General features: G+C 40.8%; 1 protein-coding gene across 2 annotated transcripts in view; it reads left to right on the top strand.

Annotated features, from left to right (window-relative positions):
• c9h8orf34 (chromosome 9 C8orf34 homolog) overlaps positions 1 to 21,865 on the top strand; it is a 70,317-nt gene that overhangs the window by 14,781 nt on the left and 33,671 nt on the right. For both annotated transcript variants that reach the window (XM_080305994.1, XM_080305993.1), the window contains exons 2-7: positions 310 to 454; positions 751 to 882; positions 2,773 to 2,892; positions 3,132 to 3,160; positions 4,022 to 4,185; positions 8,158 to 8,324. In XM_080305994.1, the coding sequence (XP_080162120.1) occupies positions 310 to 454; positions 751 to 882; positions 2,773 to 2,892; positions 3,132 to 3,160; positions 4,022 to 4,185; positions 8,158 to 8,324 (757 nt within the window). The remainder of the gene's footprint in view (positions 1 to 309; positions 455 to 750; positions 883 to 2,772; positions 2,893 to 3,131; positions 3,161 to 4,021; positions 4,186 to 8,157; positions 8,325 to 21,865) is intronic.

The following is a 21,865-nucleotide window of genomic DNA, read 5'->3' as shown; positions in this document are numbered from 1 at the left end:
ACAAGCTTGCAGACATGTTTTACTAATAGACACGGAAGGGAACTGCTCCATGTCTGTAAGGAAAAACTAGTACCATCTTTTATTATTTAAAGACTGTGATACCGGGCTTGGTATAAATCTCCACTTGCTGGACGCGCACACTTGCTTTGAGTGATTTCAACTCCAAAAAACTCCTGGGATGCTTCTAGGGATTGATTGTGTTTCTCAGCATCAGCATGGCCGATACTCCGCTTGCTCGGACCTTCTCTCTCACTCTTGTTGCAGTGCCACTTTTGCTCTAATGGCTCTCTGCTTTGCCCTCTTCTCTAGGAGTTGATGACCAAATTGATAACTGAGACTCCAGACCATCCAATCCCTTTTCTCATTGATCACCTGCAGACCAAGCAAGACAGCCCTGGCAAGCTACACAGAGCTTTCTCAGGTTCTGCTGCACTTTGGGCACAGAGCTCCCCAGGTTGGTGCACACACACGTGCAAACACATTATACATATGCTGCATGTCCCCTGCCTTTCTCTCGGACCTGGACGAACAAAACTCCCTGTCTACCCCGCAAAAAAAAAAAAAAAAGAGTTTAATATATTTGCCCTTGATTCATTTTAGCAAAAATGTCTCCTGTGCTTTGCTGTCATTTATGGTTGCGGTAGACACACACAAGAAGAACAAAGTATTTGCCTTTGCACATAGTACCCCCAGTTCATGATAAATAGTCCTATGATATGCTGAACATAAATTCAGACTCTTTCCTGACAGAAAACAAAAACACTCGGAGGGATTACATCAACTATGAAAAGCCGTGGCAAATTCACCCAAAGAAGCCAAAAAAATCAAAGAGCGACCTTGCTGTTTCAAGTATCTCTCCGCCTTCACCAGAATCCAAATCCCGTAAGTTTAATTTTTATTTAATCTTTACTTCTTAAATTTTTTCCTGGTTGTGTTACTTACACATGCACACCCGGACACACATAATCCATTTTTAAATGTGAAGCAGCACTGTTTTGATACCTGTTGATATCAGTTGTTTCCCAATTACACGCTCCATTGACTTTAATCTCCATTTTAAATTTGATATAATTATGTCTAATTAAAGTTAGTCACACTGTATAGTCCAGTGTCCTCCTTCCAGCCTTTCAGAGCCCTGCAGACGAGTTCATTATTAAGGACCACCTATTATAGCCTACACTTACTTACAGCCGTGCACTTCTACGCACTCTAAAGAGGGATTCTTCACAGACTTCTTGGGTTCATGCAGAATATATGAAAATGATTTTCCTGGGTTAATTTTAGCTGTGGTGTTAGAATGAAGTATGGCAATTGAGGCAATAAGAATAGGTCAAATGGGTATCAAGCGGCGCCACAGACTTCTTCAATAATGTAACGCTGTGCTCTGTCATTGCCAGACCGAGTCTATTTTAGACTATGTTAGGAGCATTGCTCACAGTCAAGAGGATGAGGGTGTCTCGTGAAGTCCATAAAAGAGGACGAGTGAACGGGAGAACTGTGCATCAGCATCGAGGTTTGGTGTGTTAGCAGCATTCCTGTTGCCCCCTTCAGAGGAAGAAGCTTTCAAAGCTAGATTTAACGTCAAATCACATTAAAAATACATGCATAGGTGTTTTGGCATGCACAGCTTATGAAAAATTGAAATCAAAAGAACTGTCTCTCATCATTATTGCACAGTTTGTATGCAGGAAGCCGGCACAACAGCTGTCAAAAACATACTAAAGGTCCACTCACACGCTGATCAAAATGAATCCCTCTTCCTTTTCTGTGCACTGTTTGGCAAAGGGTTTGGCCTCACTTGTGCCTGACTGATAGTTTAATGGGCAGATCCAAAGAGAATTGAATTCTTAACCCCTAATCTAAGCTATTAAGATGCAGCGTAGCCCTTTGCTCTGGCAGCACCATCACACAGAGCCACGCATAGGAGAGAATGACACTCGTTGCCGGAAGTAATGATTCCCCCCCCTCTCATGTCTGTATTTGGCAGACGAATTTGCTGTGTGTTTACAGTTGTTAGAATGCCAAGCAGCTTAGTCAGAGCGAACAAGTGTAGGGGAAGGCAGATTGTAGCTGCAGCGCTGACAAATATTCGCCCTCGAGTTTGTTTGTGGGGAAACAGACCACTCACTTTCTGCACCTGTCAGGACATATTAGTTTCATTCAAACATGCATCAAGTTTAATCCAAATTCCTCTCTATAGTTTTCAGTGTGTTTTCAGAGACTGAAGGCTGGTAGATAACCGGCACATTTTTGGCACGTCTTCACTGTTACTTGATGTTGATTTTCCGTCCAGCTGTGTTTGAGCATAAGAACGTTTGATATGGATGAACGAGTAATCCGTCCTCTAAAAAACAATATTGCTCCTTGCATGTCTGAGTGAGACCGCCAAAAGCTTTGGAGCGCTGCTAGGGGACGCGAGCAGGACATCAGTAACATATGTGGGTCATTTCCTGCTCCTGTTTGAGTTATTTTGTTAATCAAAGAGACTGACAGACACTGTCCCCTGGCCTCAGTCCAGTCAGCTCTCTGCCTCTGGAAGCCTCTCTGTGACTTTTCTGCCAAAGTTTCCATTTCACTTCATCCTGCAGTAATTCACAAAGTCGTGTTTGGGCAAATAGAAAGTCAAGCAGGGGTGTTTGCAGATTGTAGTATGGTTATTTGGACATTTCATAGGGTCAGTTCTCATCCATTTCATAATACTCACACAAAGTGGATCTGCAATGCTTTCGGATGCGCTGATGTAAATTGCATGTTTGCTTCTGTGATGTCCAGTGCCTCGGTCAATCGAGTACCCGCCCTGGGACTGGAGGGAGAGCAGGGACTTTGATGAGCTCAACCACATTTTGCAGGAGAGCAAGAAGCTCGGCAAGGCCCTGGAGAGCCTGTCGCGCAGTGAGTGGCTGCAACTCAGCAGAATGCATGCTTACATCATACTCAGCAGCGTTTAATACATCTTAACATATAGAACTAAAGTCTAGACCTTTCTGTAAATGTCACTGTTAATCCCGAGAAGGAACCGGATAGAGCAGCTTATCTTACAGGCTCACCACTAAGCTTAGAAGCAGCCTAAGCTGGGATGTAAAACCGTATTAGATGCTTCTGTGCTTTAAACCATTTTCTTCTTTCCTCAGGCATCGCCATCTCTGATGAGCTTGACCAGGTAGATATTAACTAGCCGGGAAAATAAAACACTCCTATATTGACACTAGTTTGGTCTTCCTCTCATCACCCCTGCTGAATTACTCATGCTACATCAAATAAAAGAGCCAGATTTCTTAACTTTCACTTGCTCAACAGAGCAGCACAGACATCATCTTTTTCTGATGATGAACTGCTATCTCAAGGGATTGATATTCGAGAGTGATACTTCAGTAAAGCATGTCCTCCATCTCCCTCTCCCTTGCCCCTTCGTTGTGGATCTTACTCGCAAAGCTTTGTCTGCGCTCTGCCTTTGTCCTCGCCTGGCCCAAATTCCCTCCCGGCACAATAGTGCAGCGGCTGCTCAGGTTGGAGATGCACAGATCGATTTTGAAAATGTTGGCTCTGAGAAATACAGCATATGTTTTGACAGGGAATTTACTTTTTGCTCAGCGCACCATGTCCAACATCCTTGGCTTATAGTCCAGAGATTTTCCCTCTTTTCTGTGGAACAGAACAGGGAATGAATACTAAATACCTGCTGAGATCGTGCAGAGACAATAGAATTCCTTCTGGATTTTGTGAAAGATGAGGATAAGTATTTTTGCTTTTTGCACACTGAATCGTGCAAATGTGTACAGAGGCTGCTTGGGAGGCAGATATCAGACAACACTCTACTCTTTTTCTGAACTTTATTATTTAAAAAAAACTCCATTATTATTATAATTGAGGGTTTCTTTTTGAATTAAAAGTACACAGTGTTAAGATAGAGATTCATAGCAGTTCTCTGACTCCTCTCACCTCTACCTCTGCTTCTTTTCATTTTAATCTTTCCCTTTCTGTCTGCTACTTCCTGCTGTTTTAATATGCATTTCTGTTTTAGAACTTGGTGGGATATAACGCAGTTCTGCGCCCTCGGGTGGTGGGGGAGTGGGTTGGTCGGGACGAAGATGACGCAGACCCGCTGGCTGCGGAAATGCTGCACCCTCCCGTCCCTCGGTCTAAAACTGAAGTATGTTGGAGTGGAGACAGCAGCCCTGCTGGGAGGTTAGTGATTGGGAATATAGTATATTTGTGACGTCATCTATATGAGTGTATGTGTGCGTCTGAGTCACTTAATGCAAAAAGTTTAAAACTTCAGAAACTTCACAAAGCTCTTGTTGGCTCTTTAAATAGGAGGAGGTAGACTTCTAACTCTGGCTGCCTGAGGAATGCCCATCTGAATGGGTTTGATAATCCCATTTCAAAGGCGCGATCAAACATGCTTGCCATGATACTGCTTCAACCCAATTTCAAATTAAAGCTAACCTCATTTCTGTGTCCTCAAGGCCAAGAAATTTTCTGCTTGTTATTTTAAAAATGGCCCGTTTATGACAGTATAACTGTGTCGTGCGTTGCATTATCAAATCATTTGTCATCTTTTAAAAAACCCTTTAAGTTCCAAGTCAAGTGGACTTGGTTGTTAGATGAGGCTATTGCCCTGTGTGTGTGTGTGTGTGTGTGTGTGTGTGTGTGTGTGTGTGTGTGTGTGTGTGTGTGTGTGTGTGTGTGTGTGTGTGTGTCCACTCATGCGTATGTTTTTCTATCTGGTGGGGACTTTTACCTAACTGCTCACTCATCCATAAGGACTTTTGTCACTAAGGGGACACAAATTATGGTCCCAACAGAACCGGATATATGTGTTTGTGTAAATGAGATGTTATGTATTTTCCTATGAGGAGTGTGACAAACTTGTGGTGCTGTGTGAAAGCCACGGAGAGATGTGTCACTGTGGGGACAAATATTCTGCTTCTGGGAATGCATTATGCCAACAAGTTACCCCCCACATGGATAAGACAAGGGCTGCGCATGTGTGTTAGTGCGCACACACAAGTGCATGCATGTGCTTCTGATATGACAAATTAAAGGAGGAATGGATATAAAACCATAAATCATGTTCAGGCCTGAGCTGACATACACACAGTGTTAATCTCATTAGGTTACTGTATGGGTGGATTATAGGGAGAAATCACTTAGTTTAAACCCTGAGCTGGGAGATAGGGATGTGTGTGTGGGCTCACTGATGAGCTCTGCTCTGTGTGCGTGCGTGTAAGTGAGATGTTTTGTATTTACCTATTAAGACTGTGAGAAACGCGAGCCGCTGTTTGTTTGGGATGGTGTCATGTCCCAATATAATCACAGCCTCTTCTCTCATTAACTACAGGAGTACCTGGCTCATCACATAGATCATTTATATCAACTCTTAATTGCATTTACTGGGAACTTGCTCCCTTATCACATTCTGTTTGGGGATCCACATCACTTTCAATTACTCCAAGCAGTTTTCTGACCCAGCCTAGTGTCATGTTTCTATTAAAAGTCATAATACTAAATGACATAAAATTTCGTGGCTAGAGATTTTTAAATCCACTGGTTAGGTTTATAATTAGAGAAGCTAAAAATGACCACTGATGTAATGGAAAGCTGGCAAAGACTAGCAGTGCCCTCGCTTAAAATCCCATGTGAACTTTAATGGGGCGTCCCTTCATGGTGCTCATAGGCGTTCAGTTTCTTCTTCTTTTGGCTGCTTCCTTTAGAAGTCAGCGGTTCATATGACTTCATCTCCCCCACCCTGCTCTTCTGTCACACCAACCCTCTGCATGTCCCCCATCACGACATCCATGAACCTCCTCTGTGGTCTTCTTTTTCCATGCTCACCGCTCTCTAACCTCTCCAACGTTGTCTGCTCAACCTCCCAAAGAGCTGTCCTTCTGATATACTCATTTGTACTCCTGTCCATCCGAGACACTCCCAATGAAAATTTTAACATTTTCAACTAAGCTCTGCCAAAAAAATAAATTAAAACTTCTATCGGCAATCTGAAAGCACATATATTTTTATTTCTTCCTCATGCATTTGACCTTTTTCGTCTATGCAGTCCATCTTCCTCCTCTGACTTTTGCAAGTTTACTTGCTTTCACTTACAAACTTTTGCTTCTGTCCCTCATTCCAGCCCACCTGTCATTTATGACCATAAGAGATAGTGACAGGTTGTGTCCATTCTCTGTATGATGGGCTGCAGTTTCCAGAGGGATAAGTGCAAAGTGCACTTGGGAAATCAAGAACGAACTGTGGCCAAAGTTTATTCAAGGAGTTCCGGTGGAGCGAGGCTTCCACATTTAACGTATAGCAGGAACACAAGTTTTTTTCTGTTAACAAAAATATAAAGACATTCGCTTCTATGGGTTCTGATTACTTATTGGTCACTCAGACAGGAAGAGAGAGTGCCGTAAAGCTGCATTTTTTGTCATATTTATTGTGTTTAATGTTTTGGCTCCTGTGGTGAAAAAGAATTGCTGACTCTGGGACAGCTACAGGGAGGCACAGTGGGCCTGAGATTTTCATATTAGATGTGGGCCCATTATACAACACACAAAAGTAATAACACTGTCTCCACACAAGCTAGCCGAGCAGCCTCTCTCTTTTTTTGTTTACTTCTATTTTTCACAATTATTACTTTCCTGCTTTGTTTGCTGTTCTCATCTTAGATTCTCGCCGCAATGTTGGAAAGTTTAGCCTCAGGTTAAACCTGACTGTTTGCAATCACAGCGAAATGGTCCAACTTTTCTTTGTTTTTTTTCTTCATCCAAAGACAAAAGCTGTAAAAAACACCCCATACCAACCACACTACTCGTATTAGCAGATACTATTAGCATAAATACCACACGGAGGGTATGAAGAAATATCTTTTGACCCTTTCACATTAGCTGTAAATAGAAGTCATTAAACTGAGATTAGCATCAAATTAATTCTCTTCCACCCCTATAATCCACGCCCTCGGCCACTGGGATATGAAAATTAATTTAGCCAATATAGAGGTAAGAGGAAGCCAGCCTTCAGTGTGGTATGTGTATCTCTTAACTGTAAAGGAAAATGAAGACGCTGTTGTGTGTGGGAACAGAAATATGAAGAAAAGCATTCTTTTTTTTTCATATAGTTATTATTTTAATTGAATGCAGTCTCAGAACTGTGATCCTCTTTCCACAAATGTTGACGTATGGATGGCTTTATCGTGATTTCCATGGATAAATCCGTGGCAATCAGCGCGTAATGTTTATAAATTACCATGTGGGAAAGGTTAGCGTACGCCTTTATGATAAAACAAATAGTGGAGGCTGAAGACAATGTTGAAATGTAAACAGAAGCCAGACGTGCTGGAACAAAGCAGTAATACTATTGGCTATTATATAAGAAGAAATAATATTAGAAATATAGTATTCAGATTTTATAAATATTTAACGATCCTTTAAAAAAAGATATATCTTTTCCATTCTTGAATATTTAAAAGATTCAAGCAGTAAGTAACTCGTTTGGATTTGATCATTGGCTCCCCCGTTGGGTAAAAACTGCAGGGGGTGCTTTCAACACCTACATGCTTATAAATCCTGAGCTTAGATTCCCTTTTCAACCTGACATCCTCTAAACGCCTAATGGTTTGTGGGTAGTGTTTAACTGTTGCTCACCTCAGAGCAATTATCTTGTCTTATCTACTTCCTGCTACCCAGGTACAGCAAGGTGCACTACACCTACATGACACTTCATATAACTGTACTCTGTTTTGTCTGTGCCAGCCATGGAATGAATACCAAGTGCAATGATTGGTGAAACACCTTTTTAAGTATAGTCGTGCATGTGCATAGCACTGGGGCAGATGCATTATTTTGTTTTTGCTAGGAAGCTCGAGTCTGCTTAGATACAACTCTAACAGATTAGGATGAGAGTATGTAATTACTGTCGGAACACTGTTATTATAAAACCCGTTATTTTTCTCCATGTGTTTCCCAGAAACTCAAAGCATATTATTGCAGAAGATAATAGCTTCAGATTCATGACCTATTCAACTTTAAAATGCTTTACAGAAGTGAGCAACAATGTAATTACTTGCTAATAAGTATTTAATTGTGATTCAGTTTGTATGAGGGTTGAAAAATATTACTTTATGCTATTTTTCTTGCTAAGACTTTTTTATTTCACCTTTAGCCTGAAGATGGAAGCGAAGAGCAAAGGGCTAAAGGAGCAGCAGCATCATCATAAGAAGCTTCTGGCTGCCATGCTGTCCCAGGACTCCTTTGATTCAGTCCACAGCCCCACCCCCTCTGTTGTGGAAGAGGAGATCGAGGACGAGGATGATGCCATGGAACTTCTGGGTAATCTCACAGCCCGATACGACTTACATACAAAGTCACAAGTTACAAATCTGTGAAAAATTTGTTGTGTAATAGAGCAGAGTGAACGGTTTTCCGAGGCAGATGCAGTCCATTAGTTTTTCCAGTGTAAAACTACCATTGATCCTACTGCTGATTATGAGTCTGCATGTATGAGTGTTTTTATGTGATGCATTTGGCAAACCTCTGAACTGCGATTTCAGATAACACTAAAATGAAGTCTGCAGATGGAACTACACATTTTTCACTATATATTTTTTTAGGCTATGTGGAATAAAAAAATATGCATATTGTGTATTTTTGCACAACTGGAAGAAACACCTCGTAGCACAACTAAAAAAATACTTTACTTTGAAGGCTTATGGCATGTTCAGTTGATGTTGTGCCTCCTGCTTTTTTTTAGGTGGGAAAAAAGGGAAATTGGTTCTTTTACAGCACTACTATTACTGCAGCTGCTTTCTTTGGCCACCTGCATACAGTCAAATTCACTGTGTTCTGACACATTTTCTATGAGTTGTGGGGAAAAAATGTTGCTAAAAGTGGGAAGGTGGTTAATGGCAAACATGGATGGATTATCATGGCCATGAGCCCTGTACACAAATTTCCCACAAGCCACCTACCTACTCATGCAAAGAGCATGCACTACATCTGCCCTTCCTAAGCACACACAGTTTGGATGCACAATATCAAGGCATGTGTGTTACTTGGAATTTGTGTTTGGTGAATTAAAAATAATAAATGCCTGAACATCCATAATGTGAATGACCCGTTCCACCACATCCCAAAAGTGCTCCATTGGACTGAGATCTGGTGACTGTGGAGGCCTTTTGAGTACACTGAATTCAATGAGAATCTAAGTTGAGCCATTAAAAAAAGAGTTGGACATGGTCTGTAACAATACTCAGGTGGGCTTTGGCATTTAAGCGATGCTCAGCTGGTACTAAGGAGCCCAAATTGTGCCAAGAAAATATCCTCCATATCATTAAACCACAAGCAGCAGCCTGAAGTTCATCTAAGGCAGGATAGATCCATGCTTTCATCACCCTTTACAGCAGATTCTGACCCTACCATCTAAATGTTGCAGCAGAAATTGACTCTCATCAACCAGACAATGGTTTTCTAATCTTCTATTTCCAGTTTAGCGAGTTTGTGTGGACTGTAACCTCATTTTGACCGAAGTGGCACCTAGTGTGGTCTCGGCTTTGTTGTAGCCTGTCTGGTTCATGGTTTCATGTGTTGTGCGTTCAGAGATGCTCTTTCACATGCCTTGGTTGTAAACCAAGTTATGGTTATTTGAGTTACTCTTGCCTTCCAGTCAGCTCAAAGCAGTCTTGCTATTCCCCTCTTACATCGTGCATCAACAAGACCCAGAGAACTGCTGTTCACTGGATAATTTCTCTTTTCTCTTATGGTTGCAGAGATTCTGTTGCCCTAAAGTTAACTAAAGATGTAAAAATGTACATTTTCTTCAACATGTAACAGGGTTGACTTGAACTGATGGAAAGCATTGTATATACGCACACCTGCAGAGGCATGCGTTGTGTATGCAGTGGAATTTGGTTTGATTTGCACTAAAGAGCACTTTAGTAGCTGTTAAAGGAATCTGCTCTTCCTGTTTGCACTGGAATGCCAGATGTTTTCAGCTAGCGAGTCTTGTTGTTCTCTCTGACAAGCGTAGAATCGCAAAGTGGCTCATATGATTTACTTCGCCTGTGTCAGGAGTGCATGTGTGTGTTTACGTTCCTCCACGCCAGTTCTGCCACCATGACTTGAGATGGATGAGTGTCAGTGGAAAGAACACCTGATGTAAAGTTTAATTCAATGGAGGCTCTGAGAGCTTGTCATTCTGTACGTGCAGATGCAGGATGTAATGCCTCTTTCTAAACTGAATGTGTTGTCTGAATATTTTTTGTGGTGAAGCATTCCCTCTGCTACCGTCTGTCACTTGTTCCTCGCAGTTTGTCTGTGTGTTGTAGTAATGTTTATCTGCGTGGTGATTCTCTTGAGTAAAGTACCTTATGGTCACACTTGTAGATTTAAAGCATCACATACTGTACACCGTTTATGTCATTCAAATCTGAATCGCGACAGTTCTGTGTTACAGCTAATACTACAAAAAATTTTCATAGCTAACAAATGATTGTCAAGCAGTACTTCTTTGAGGAACGGCAACCTGCAGTGCAGTCTTTTTATGTCCTTGTGACAAACATGGTTTCTAGTAATAGTGCTTCAGTCTCTCTTCGGTCTCCTTAGAGCTGTTGCTCTGTGGTGACACACACATCTACGCAAGTCTGTGCTCTCCACGCTCCTGTCACAGCAGTGAGACACTTCTGCTTGTTAGCAGGATCCGTTCACCAGGGTCATTCAGAGGGTCTCATTTCTTTTTCACTGCGTGTCAGCGATTCCCGCGCGGTTACACAGACTGAAGCTGCGACATTTTAGGTGTTCGGTTTCAAAGCTGGGCATTTTATCAAATTAATTGCTCTTTTAATGTAATGTTTCGTCACGGCAACCGTGACGCTGTCGCCTCACTGCAGGAGGGTCCTGGGCTTGAATTGGCTTTTGTGAGTCTGCTAATATATAAAAGAAATCTTTAGAAAATATTATTTAAACACAAAGTTTTTCTTTTCTTTTGTGTTGCAAAAAATTTCCAATCAGCTGAACAACGTTCAGTTCAGTTCAGTTCAGTTCAGTTCATTTTTATTTCAAACATTTCAAACATGTGCCTTCACAATCATTACAAAATATCATTCCATTATTTGTTTGAAAAGGAGTAGGCTGAAGTATTTACTTATTTGTCCCTACCCCCTCAAGTTTTACCTCTCATTCATTTAATTTTTTTTTGTCTTAAATTAAACAAACAACATATGAAACATATAAACATATGAAGTAAAACAAAACATAACATACATAAATCAAAAACAAGAAATTAGCAAGCCCCACCACAGTATAGTTTCTTTCATATGAAAAATACAGAATGTGTATATTTGCAGATACACAAGTTATGGAAAAACAACAAACCAAAACAAAACAAAAAAAAACAAAAAAAACAACCAAAAAAGAACCGCAACACCATTACCAGCAACATAGTTGTCAGTATAGTTTTAATACCGTTTGCTTTTAATGATTATTAGATATTTAGAATCAAAATACTTGTCATATATGGTATCTTTCCTTCACTCAAAAACACTTTCTTTGCCCTCATAACATGACATGACATAATATTTGTTTTAATAAAATGCAACAGAAAAATAAAAATATTTGTCTGGTCCAGTAATTAATCAAGAAAAATATGCTTGATATAAACTGAACGATACCAACCAAGTAAATTTCTCATAGATATTACAGTATAATTATGTAACAAAATTAGATGGAAACTGTATATGTTTTAGGCATACTTGTTCCTTTTGTGTCTTTCTGAGTGTTTTCAGGCAATAGCTCCTATATTAAATGAGGCAGGACTCTGCATGCTCAGGTAGAAGCTTCAAAGGTGCGTAACAAAAGCACAAAATTAAGCTGCTTAATTTTGAATTAAGCACCTTAATTTTGTGCCCAAATGTGACGGACTGGTTCTGATATAACACTTTTTTGCCCTATTTGAGCATTCAAGGTAATTTCTGCCACAGTGGTCATTTACCCATTCACATATATATGTTTTCTTTATTCTATGCGTACGTGTTTTTAACCTAACATCCACAAATTTACAGTCTAATACAGGGGTGGCCAACTCCAGGCCTCGAGAGCAGGTGTCCTGCAGGTTTTAGATAACACCCTGGCTCAACAGACCTGAATCAAATGATTAGTTCATTACCAGCCTCTGGAGAACTTCAAGAAATGTTGAGGAGGTAATTCAGCCATTTAAATCAGCTCTGATGGATCAAGGACACATCTAAAACGTACAGGACACCGGCTCGCGAGGCCTGGAGTTGGCCACCCCTGGTCTAATAGATACATTAGGGGCAACTCAGGGTTCAGTATCTTGCTTAATCATACTCTACAGGAGTTTGGAATCAGACCACCGACCTCCCGAGTTGCAGACAACCCATTCTTCCTCGTGAGCTACATCTGGAGCACAGTGGAAAGTGAAAAGAAAATCTGAAAGAAAAACGCCCTCACATGGTAGCTGATCCTTCGTCTGGTGTATGACAGTCTTGTGCTAGAGAAAATGGGTCTTCTTGCAAAGTAATTATGAATGCAGTTTGGTTTGGGAACACCATTTTTAGAAGGCAGGGTTCAACAGACATGACCCAGGAGAGTAGTAATAAATATAACCAGAAAGCAGGATGCTGATGGTCTGTGATGACCCCTCACAGGCTCTGTGGCTTGACACTTTGGTCTATGGCAGTAATTCAAAGAAACGAATGCATTTCTGATCCTCTGTCGAGGCCTGGTCACGTAGCTCTCCAGAGACCGCCGCCTCTGAGTTGACTGCCTCACTACTGTAAAGTTGATTAAAGGTGATGCTAACACGTATCATGTGGTGCCTTGGTGGACTTTGTGAAACGAAGGACCCTCGTGAGGATTTTTTGGGCCTCAACTAGAAAGAAGGTCTTGGCAAAAACTCTGTAGCTATGACCAAACGCATGCCAGGATGACTGATGATCCTTGGCAGGGCTGGTGAGCTTGTGATAGTATATTGATCCCTAAAGGAGATATTCATCTTTTTTCCCTGCTGCTGTCCACAAGGGTAAAACATGTGGTCATCTGTTCAGAGCTGCTCCACAAGCCGATAGGGATTTGGAAACATGTTCAAGGACTTCACAGCTGAGAGGTGCTTGCTGTCAGATAAGTTGAATCGCTGGAATTAAGTGCTCTCTCAAATTTGATGACACAGCAAAAGCTGCTGTAACTTAACCTTGTACAGTAATGGGTTATTACATAAAATACCTTTGTTTTTGTTCATTTTTATAAACATGCAACATTATCTTCTCATTTCTCTTGATTCTGCTTCACCAAACAATAAGCTGTTGACTGGTGCGCAGTGTTAAAGGCCTCTCACATGCAGCAATGCAACTGCTTCAGGAATAGAAATTGTTGGGTGCTATGTGTTTAAGCATTAGGTCAGTCTGACCTCTAGTGGCTAAATGCTTGAATTACAGTTGCTGTGTCTAAAGTTTATTAAGAGCATTGTCCCAGATGAGTGCATTGATGAGTGCAAATGATCTGAATTTAGGTAACCTGACAGAAAATTGTCTATAGACTTTAATAACTTTTTAAACCTTTTTTGCACATTACCTTTATTTACCATGTGACGCTAATACATCCTATGTTAGGTCCACATGCACATCGGAGCCTCACCATGTTGTCAGGCAGATCGGCCATTGTTATCTCGCCTGGTAACTTGCAGTTTCTGCATACAAATGAAAGCAAATGTATAGATGAGAAATAAACACTTGTGATGTTGCTGGGAGCGATCGTGTTTAGTGTGTGCCAAAGTTTCTGGGGAATGAAGAGAGGGAGGTTCGGGGAACAATGTAAATGTAAAACATACTGCAGATTTTCCACTGGGAGGCAGGAAAGGAGCACTGCTTTGTCCTACTGTGGAACAAGTACAACTTCTGCAAGAGTGTGATAAAAATGGACTTAGAGGTTACAACAGTTAGTTGCAGTTGCAACTTCTCTGCATTTTTATAGTAGGAAAGAGGTTTTTGCAAACTGGATGTTTTTCTTTTCTTTTTTCTTTTTTTCCTCTAGTACCTTGATAAGGAGCTTATGAGAAAATAATAGGATCGCCTTGGAATGGCTTACAGTACTGCTAGCCAAGGTTTTCCCGATGTAATACAATTATAAAAAACCAAATACGCGTGACTCGAGTTTGATTTGTTTTGTTCACATTGTTCCAAAAGGAGAAAATAAAATCAGCTTAGAGGTTGCAGTCTTGTTGATTCTCTGGTAGTTCTCAGGGATGACACTGTGTTTTCCCAGTTGTTTTCATTAGTTCTGCGCTTAATATTCACCACAGTCCAAACCATATTTAAAATGAATATGACTCACATGTTATTGTGTAACCATGGAAAATGTCAAAATTCTAGCTTTTGCTAGGCAGTGGAACCGCAGCAATATAGTGAACCCAAGCAAGAAACAAGCTGAGTTCAGTGTGTGGGGAGAAACACCCTGTTTTTTGGCCTTGCAGTGTTATTTTATGGTAAGTTAATGAGACGCGTTAGCCAGTTCCCCGCTGTAAGGTTACTGTTGTTGTCATCCGTGGTGGAAGTATTCCATTTCAGGGGGCAAGCTGATTGAATTCTCAAATTCCATTTTTATTAATATGTGCAGAGAATATATTTGATTTACATGAACTCAGGCGATGAAAAACAAACTTTATTGTAGAAAAAAAAGGGAAAAAAACATTTTCAATAGGACGTATTGTGTATTTAACTCTGCAGCAACATAAAGTCTAAAATACTTTATACTTAAAAGACTGTAAGGCTGTTTGGGCCAGAATGCATTTCACACACATACACACTTCCATTGTTGCAAAGGGTAACTGAGCCTCCAGTGTAAAAAAAAATACTAATATATGACATATCATCAGACCACCCCTTCACGAGCCAGCAGACCCTTTCAGTATGTGAACCCGCTCTGGCGTGAATCCTGAAACGGGAGAGGAGAAGAGTAGCTTTACCTGCCCTCGCCGAGTTACAGCGACACTGAAGATTTGACGTTGACAAGATGAGCGCATGATAAAGCTCTGTCTGATCTTTGATACACATAGATTTAAGCGCAGACTGGTGGATGAGATACAATAGCTGTGTGTGGCTCTTTTGTTGGTGTTACAGCTTCCTTTCATGAAGTGCTGCCTGCAGTACAATAGCTCAGTGTTTTGTAGAAAATAAAATAGGTGTGGAAAAGTGAGCAATGTTTTTCATTATCTCGACTTTCTTCCTGAAATTTAAGGGCTGATAGCAGTTAGTTGAAACATGCACAGATTCAACAAGGTGCTGGAAATATTTTGGTTCATATTGACATGATAGCATACAGTTGTTGCCGATTTGTTGGCTACACATACAGGATGTGACTTTCCCATTCCACTACATCCCAGAGGTGACTGGATCTGACAGGATCTGGTGACCATGGAGGCGATTTGAGTACAGTGAACTCGTTGTCCTGTTTCTTTGAAGCACTTTGACATGATTTGAACTTTGTGACATGGTGTCTTATCCTGCTGAAATAAGCAGTTAGTCTGTGGTGTTTAACTGATGCACAGTCACTAATGAGTCAAATGTGTGCTACAATATCCCCAGCATCATTACACCACCACCACTAGCTTGAACCATCGACCGGCGGGATGGATCCATGCTTTCATGTTGTTTACACCAAATTCTGAATTTTGCAGCAGAACTCTCACTAAGCTAGACGACATCTTTCCACTCTTCTATTCTCCAATTTTGGTGAGCCTTGTGAGTCGTAGGAGTTGCACCCGGTGTGGGCCTCTGTAGCCCATCTGCTTCAACGTTTGACGTTTTGTCCTTTAAGAGATGCTCTTCTGCGTACATTTGTTTAATAAGTGACTTGAAGCAGCATTCTGAGTCACTTAAATCACCTTTAGCCCTCATTCTGATCTTCAGTTTAAACTTCAGCAGGTTGCCTTGACCCTGTTTACATGCCTAAATGTATTGAGTATATATTGATTACATTTTTGTGTCAAAAAGAAGGTGAACAGGGGTACATAATAAAATGGCCAGTGAATGAATGCTAGCATGGCCAGAGCAACAGTTTTTTTTGTATGTTTTATCCTGGAAAAAACAAACCAGTTTTTATTTTATTTATTTTATTCTGGTAGTCTAAATTTGTACATTGTACATTGTATGTATGCAAAATTAACATTGGTGTGCATTAAAAAAAAGTATTTTCTTTGTATAAGTACACTACTTTTAGTTACTTTCTATGATTTTTAAAGATCACCGTTAATATCATCCTACCTATGTTAATACAAGTTGCTGTACTAGAAGGACTGCTGTGTTGACTGAGGTCAGTTAAGATTTCCAGTTTCCTGATACCATCAGGAAAGACCTCCTGCAACGCACACCACATGCAGACACACTTTAATCACCGCCATTTGTTATGTTGATTGAAAATTTCAGGACCCCAAGAGGCAAGACGCACACACTGAAGTTAGCAATGATTAAAAGTAGCTTGTTGTGAATAGTCAGGTAATTGGAGTGGATGGATCTTTGAAGATGGAGCGTGCAGCCCTGAGGGGAAAACTGAGTTGTCAGGTGGGCAGACAGAGGACTGATGGCAGACGGAGAGCGAGCTGAGGCTGAATTCTCTTGTAGAAAACGACTTGTGAACTGGAACAGATATACAAGATGGGGATGAACTTATAAAAACAGTCATACACAATCACTGGCGAATAGTCCGGGACGAAGGTGTCGTGCATAAAACTCACAAACTGAAGGACAACAAGAGAGACTGTAAATAAACAGGAGACATAAAAAGTAAGAGAACAAAGAGGAAACAGAGAAAGAGGAGGAGGTACAGCCGGTTCATGATACCATTGCTTCCCTCATCTTTGCCCAAACAACTAAAGACACAACAGTTGCCCTGGACACGATGTAAACCAACAAAAACAAAGCTGTATCATCGCGGTGCTTCGAGAGGAGGAGGTAAATGAGATCATATATGTCAGTAGCATAAGCTGCTGAAACAGTAAATCTTTCGCTTGGACGCTTGAAAGGACTGTGCTCACCTCTGAAGGTTTTGCTGGCCTGATGGCGAAAAGAATGTCCCCATTAAAAGCGTAACTGCGCCCAATTTGATGCCTGTAAAAGTCTCCACAGTGCAGATGGATACGTTAATCGAGGGGCAAATTGCTGCGGTATTATGGTGGTATTACTGGAAGCAATTACCAATAGGCAAGTAGACTGTTGCGATTATGCTATAAATCTAGAGGTAGTCATTACGCAGAGCATAGCCTAATAACAGCCAGCGTACGTACCTCCTGTGTGCATAAGCGCCTTAGATGAGCAGATTATTCGAATGGAAACGAGCTGAACTGATACAGTGAAGCTGTATTGTGACTACTGTTGCTAGACGGGGCCAAAAGATGATAGATAGGTGCGCAAGTATGTAATCTGTAGAAAGCGTTGTTATCTAGACTGGCAGATAAAGCAGTTGTGTGAATAGATCCATTGTGTTAGTAGAGGCAACCGGCTAAACACGCCAGCGTTTTCTGGCTCGTGCTGAGAAGAAGTTTACCTGATAGAGTTATAGACTTGATGACACTGTGCAGTAATTATTAGAGTGTTAATATTTTAATGACTGAATACAACTGTGTCTGTGCATTTCTTGGTGAAGTTATTTAAAACTATGTTGCTGTATCTATGGAGTTATCAAAAACAAGCAGTGATCTCCAAAAGGAGCTTTCAGCTCAAATGAATGTATTGCTTGTATGGTGCTACCTACCACATTATTCCATCACTCATCTTTGATATTTTAATAGCTGTTTCTCAGTAATTTCTCCTATTTGCTTCTTGCCTAGGCACACTTCTCTCTGAGTGATTAACGTCATTGTTTTGAGCTGTAGATGGCAACCTTGCTCTTGGCAGACAGATGTTTCCATGTATTTTTATTATGTAGTACATGTGAAATGCTTTCTTGACGATCAAGTCCTGTTAATTTTGAAATATGTGTAATAAAACACCAATAAAGAGTCTTTATCCCAGTATAATGACTGGGATCGTAATCCATCAATACATCAAGCTTGGCCGTGTCTACGCTGACGTCCTAATCTCGGCGATATTTGCGGTTAGAAAGCGAGTTAAAAGGAGGTTTGCACCAGGTCTGTGATGAGACTTTCCACAGGCCTCACTGAGCTGTGATGTTACCCCGCTCATGTGTGTCCCCCATCTGATTCTGATCAGGGTTTTTACTGCTGCGCTCTGAGCTGCGAGGGCTTGGAGCCTAACAGGCGTATTTTTAGGCCAGGAGAGGAGGGGGTCGTGGGGGAGAGGGTGCTATTGAAAGCTGAGACATAATTATAAAATGTAAGATGGAATATTGTTTTTATTACAAAGCCAAACAAATGTGTCTTTGTCGCGAATCACATCAAAGGTGTCTGTGTGACGACTAACCACTGAGTGGAGGCATGGTGCTTGAGGTTTAATGAAACACAAATGCTGGCTGTGTGTGTGTGTGTGTGTGTGTGTGTGAGGCCAGCAAAAGTGTGGGGTCTGCAAGTGTCACTGTATGTGTTGCCGTGCGCCTTTTTTATCTGTAAGTTTGAGTATGTTGCTCACACATGTGCGTCCCCGTCTGTGAGTAAGCGCAGCTTTTCAACTGCGCACCGTAAGGAGCGAGGCATGTGTCACATAGACTATTAATTAGAGCCCAGTGTTTTGTGGTTACCTGTCACCACTGCTCATGAAAGAATGGAAAATTCAATTATTTCACATTGATGAGACCCAATAATTCACAGCACTTGATGAAACGCCATGGATTCTATGTGGGAGATGGAGCGTGTGTGTGCCTTCCCTCCATGTGTGAGGTTGAGCTGATTCCACCCATTACATCTGTCAGCGCATCATCTGAGAAGGTGTATATTATGTTATTTGTGAAGCTAGTGTGCTAATTATGACTTCAGCTCTTTTTTTAGCCTAGGAAGAGTAGGAAAGAGACAGCCAGTCCGTCGCTATCCAAACAACATGAAATTACATGGAAACTTAGAGATAGACAAGTTCTCTTTATCTGCGTGCTTTGCTCGTCTCCTTTCCTTCCCTACTGTAGCGCAAGTGAGTGATTGCGGCACGGAATTCCTGAGCGCTTGGGCCTTTTGTTGGGATTGCATCGCTTGAATAGTTTCCGTTCCTCTCCCACCATACTCCACCCCAGTGTAGATCCATTTTTATTTATCTGCCGTGTCATCGTCAGACGAGGGGGGAGAGCACGCATGGCTGCCCTGGTGCCTGGGGAGTGAAAATGTGACAGGGCTGACAAACAGGCGAGTGTGGACAGACGTTTGTTGTGTCTAGACTGAGGCCCATGAGGCTGTCCTGGTCTTTGGGTAAACTAGTCTCACAGGAGGCACATTGTAAACTTATCATAGTGTTATTGTGCGGGATACATGCTGGGCTCTGCTGTGAACGTGGGGAGTACCCATGTCTTTTACACAACACAAGAAAATAACATTTACACACACATAATGTACTATTCTTTTGATCTTCAGCTTGAAGTTGGGTATTAACTTAAGAAAAGTTAAAGAAGTATAGCGTGTGTGATGTGTAATAATCATAGACTGTATGTCAAAGATGGACACAACCACTATGATGTCACCAGTTGAGTAATTTGTTACACTAATTGTTACGTTGAACTGAAACACATTGTCACATAATTACCAGTTAGCAATATAAACTTACAGGTCCACACACTAATAGAAATCCCTAATTGTAATGAAGACACAGATGGGATGTTTTAGTTTTTATGTATGAACACAAAACTGACAGCACAAAGCAAATCCTTGGCTAGCTTCTTGTTAGACTGCTGTCTGTGCAGACAGACAGTTTTGTTAGCAGTATAATGCAGTTGTTTCACCATCATGATCTTGTCCTTCTGTGCAATAAAAATAAAAGTAAAAAATAAATAAAAATAAAAGTAATATCTGTCTGTGGTGGAATGTCTCCATTCCTCAAAAGCTATAGATCACTCCACTATTTTCCTCCTCCCAGCACAAAAACTGAAATCAGTAATGAAAGTCTACAGGAAGAAAAAAGAACCTTAATCTAATGTAATGCGAGTAATGAAATACTTGTAATGTACTTTCTGAATTTAGTACAGTAACGCATTACATTGTTATTTTAAAAATTCAATTGTTATTTTGTCATTTAAAACAAAACTTGTTGACCTTATTTTGGTTTAAAATGCTAAGTTATCAGCTAACGCTAGCAAGCTAGGTTAGCAAGCTGCATCCATAGACTGAAGGGGTGTGGTGCACAGACATGGAAACAGGATAATTAGCGCTAATTAACAGTCTAATGAAGTACTATAATTCCAACATGTTGGGCATGCTGTAATGCACAGCAAGCATATTATTTTTCAGATAATTGCATTAAAAATGCTCCAGAAGGTGCCAACAAAACAAACACAGCTGCGAGTCCTCTGTTCAGTTACTCTAATTAGCGGAGGTGAAGCCTATAGCAAAGGGTTACTGGTGCTTTTCTGCTTGGAGTTTGCATGTTCTTTGTGTGCCTGTTAGGGCTTCTACCACATACTCCAGCTTCCTCCCAGAGTCCTAAGACATGTATGGTGTTAGTTTAAATGATTCTATATTGGTCGTGCAGTAGATGTGAGTGTGAGAGCGAATACAATAGACTGGCAGCCTGTCCAGAGTGTACCCCTCCTCTCATCCTAAGACAGCTGGGAAAGGATCCAGCTTCTTTGCATAATTGCTTTAGAAGATAGATGGATGGATGCGTCTTTAAAAAAGTCACCCATTGTATGAGTGTTGTAAACAATTAAATCATTTGTAGACGATAAAGTAAATTTTCTATTCTGGCTGTAAAAATGTTACAGCCTCATGTGGCCATTAGAGGAACTGCAGTTTTTGGCACTTTTGTTGGCTTGATGATAATTCATTCAGTGTCACTTGAATTTCTGTGTTAACAGTATAGGTGGTATATGTAACACTTTTTTTTTATTTGTGTGTAGAACAGCTGTTACCGTTAAATACAACTTTAAATGTTTTCATATATATTGTTTCCAGACATATGCTATTTTTTTTTTGTCCCAACACAAAAAGTCCTTTTGCAAATTAAATATTAATTGGTGTCATACTCTATGAGTTTGCGTGCGGGATGACAAAAATCAAATTTTCCTGACTAATAAACAGTTTCTGCTGTCATATTCAGACCTCAAGCCCAGCTTATAAAAGGACTCATATATAATGTTAACACCCAAACCTTATCCCACGGGATACAAATTCATCATTTTAGCGCTCCATGCACAGGCCTTCCTCAGAGATAGGATGGTGTCAACACAGAAATCTGTCACTTCTCTCCACGGAAAGTTGGATTCAGCGTGAGGGCCGACATGGATGCAGTTCAGACTGCTGTTGCACAGATGAAGGGAAACACCCTCCTTCAAAGCCTGTTCCTGGCAAGACAAAACTTTAACTCACGAAAGAACTGTTTGTTTTCTAAAAGCCATCTTTGTCATTTATGCAGTTTATTTCTGAGAGCTAATAAGGACACCAAAATGCGCACCCATAGAACAGCTACAGTCGGGGCAGCTAGCGGCAGGTCTTCACGCTGATTCAGTTTTGTAGTAGGTCAGCAATTTTTGCTGCTTCACTTTCATGCGCGCACATGCTCATAAACTCAATTTTTTTAAAAACTCTTTACTTTCCATTTGCAGTTCTTGATATTGTCTGCATATGCTAGTTTCCTGTGCTTTTGGCAGGTCAAGTTCAGGTTTGGTGACTCATTTCAGAATGTTTGAGCTTCTCTTGCATTTCATTTAGCCGCAGTTTAATCAGTTTTTTTTGTGTGTAAGATGCAGACAAAAATTTCGTTTATCTCAGTAACCAC

The sequence above is a fragment of the Astatotilapia calliptera genome, chromosome 9 (genome assembly GCF_964374335.1).
Source record: "Astatotilapia calliptera chromosome 9, fAstCal68.1, whole genome shotgun sequence".
Classification (NCBI taxonomy): Eukaryota; Metazoa; Chordata; class Actinopteri; order Cichliformes; family Cichlidae; genus Astatotilapia; species Astatotilapia calliptera.
This window is presented reverse-complemented; position numbering and strand designations above follow the sequence as displayed.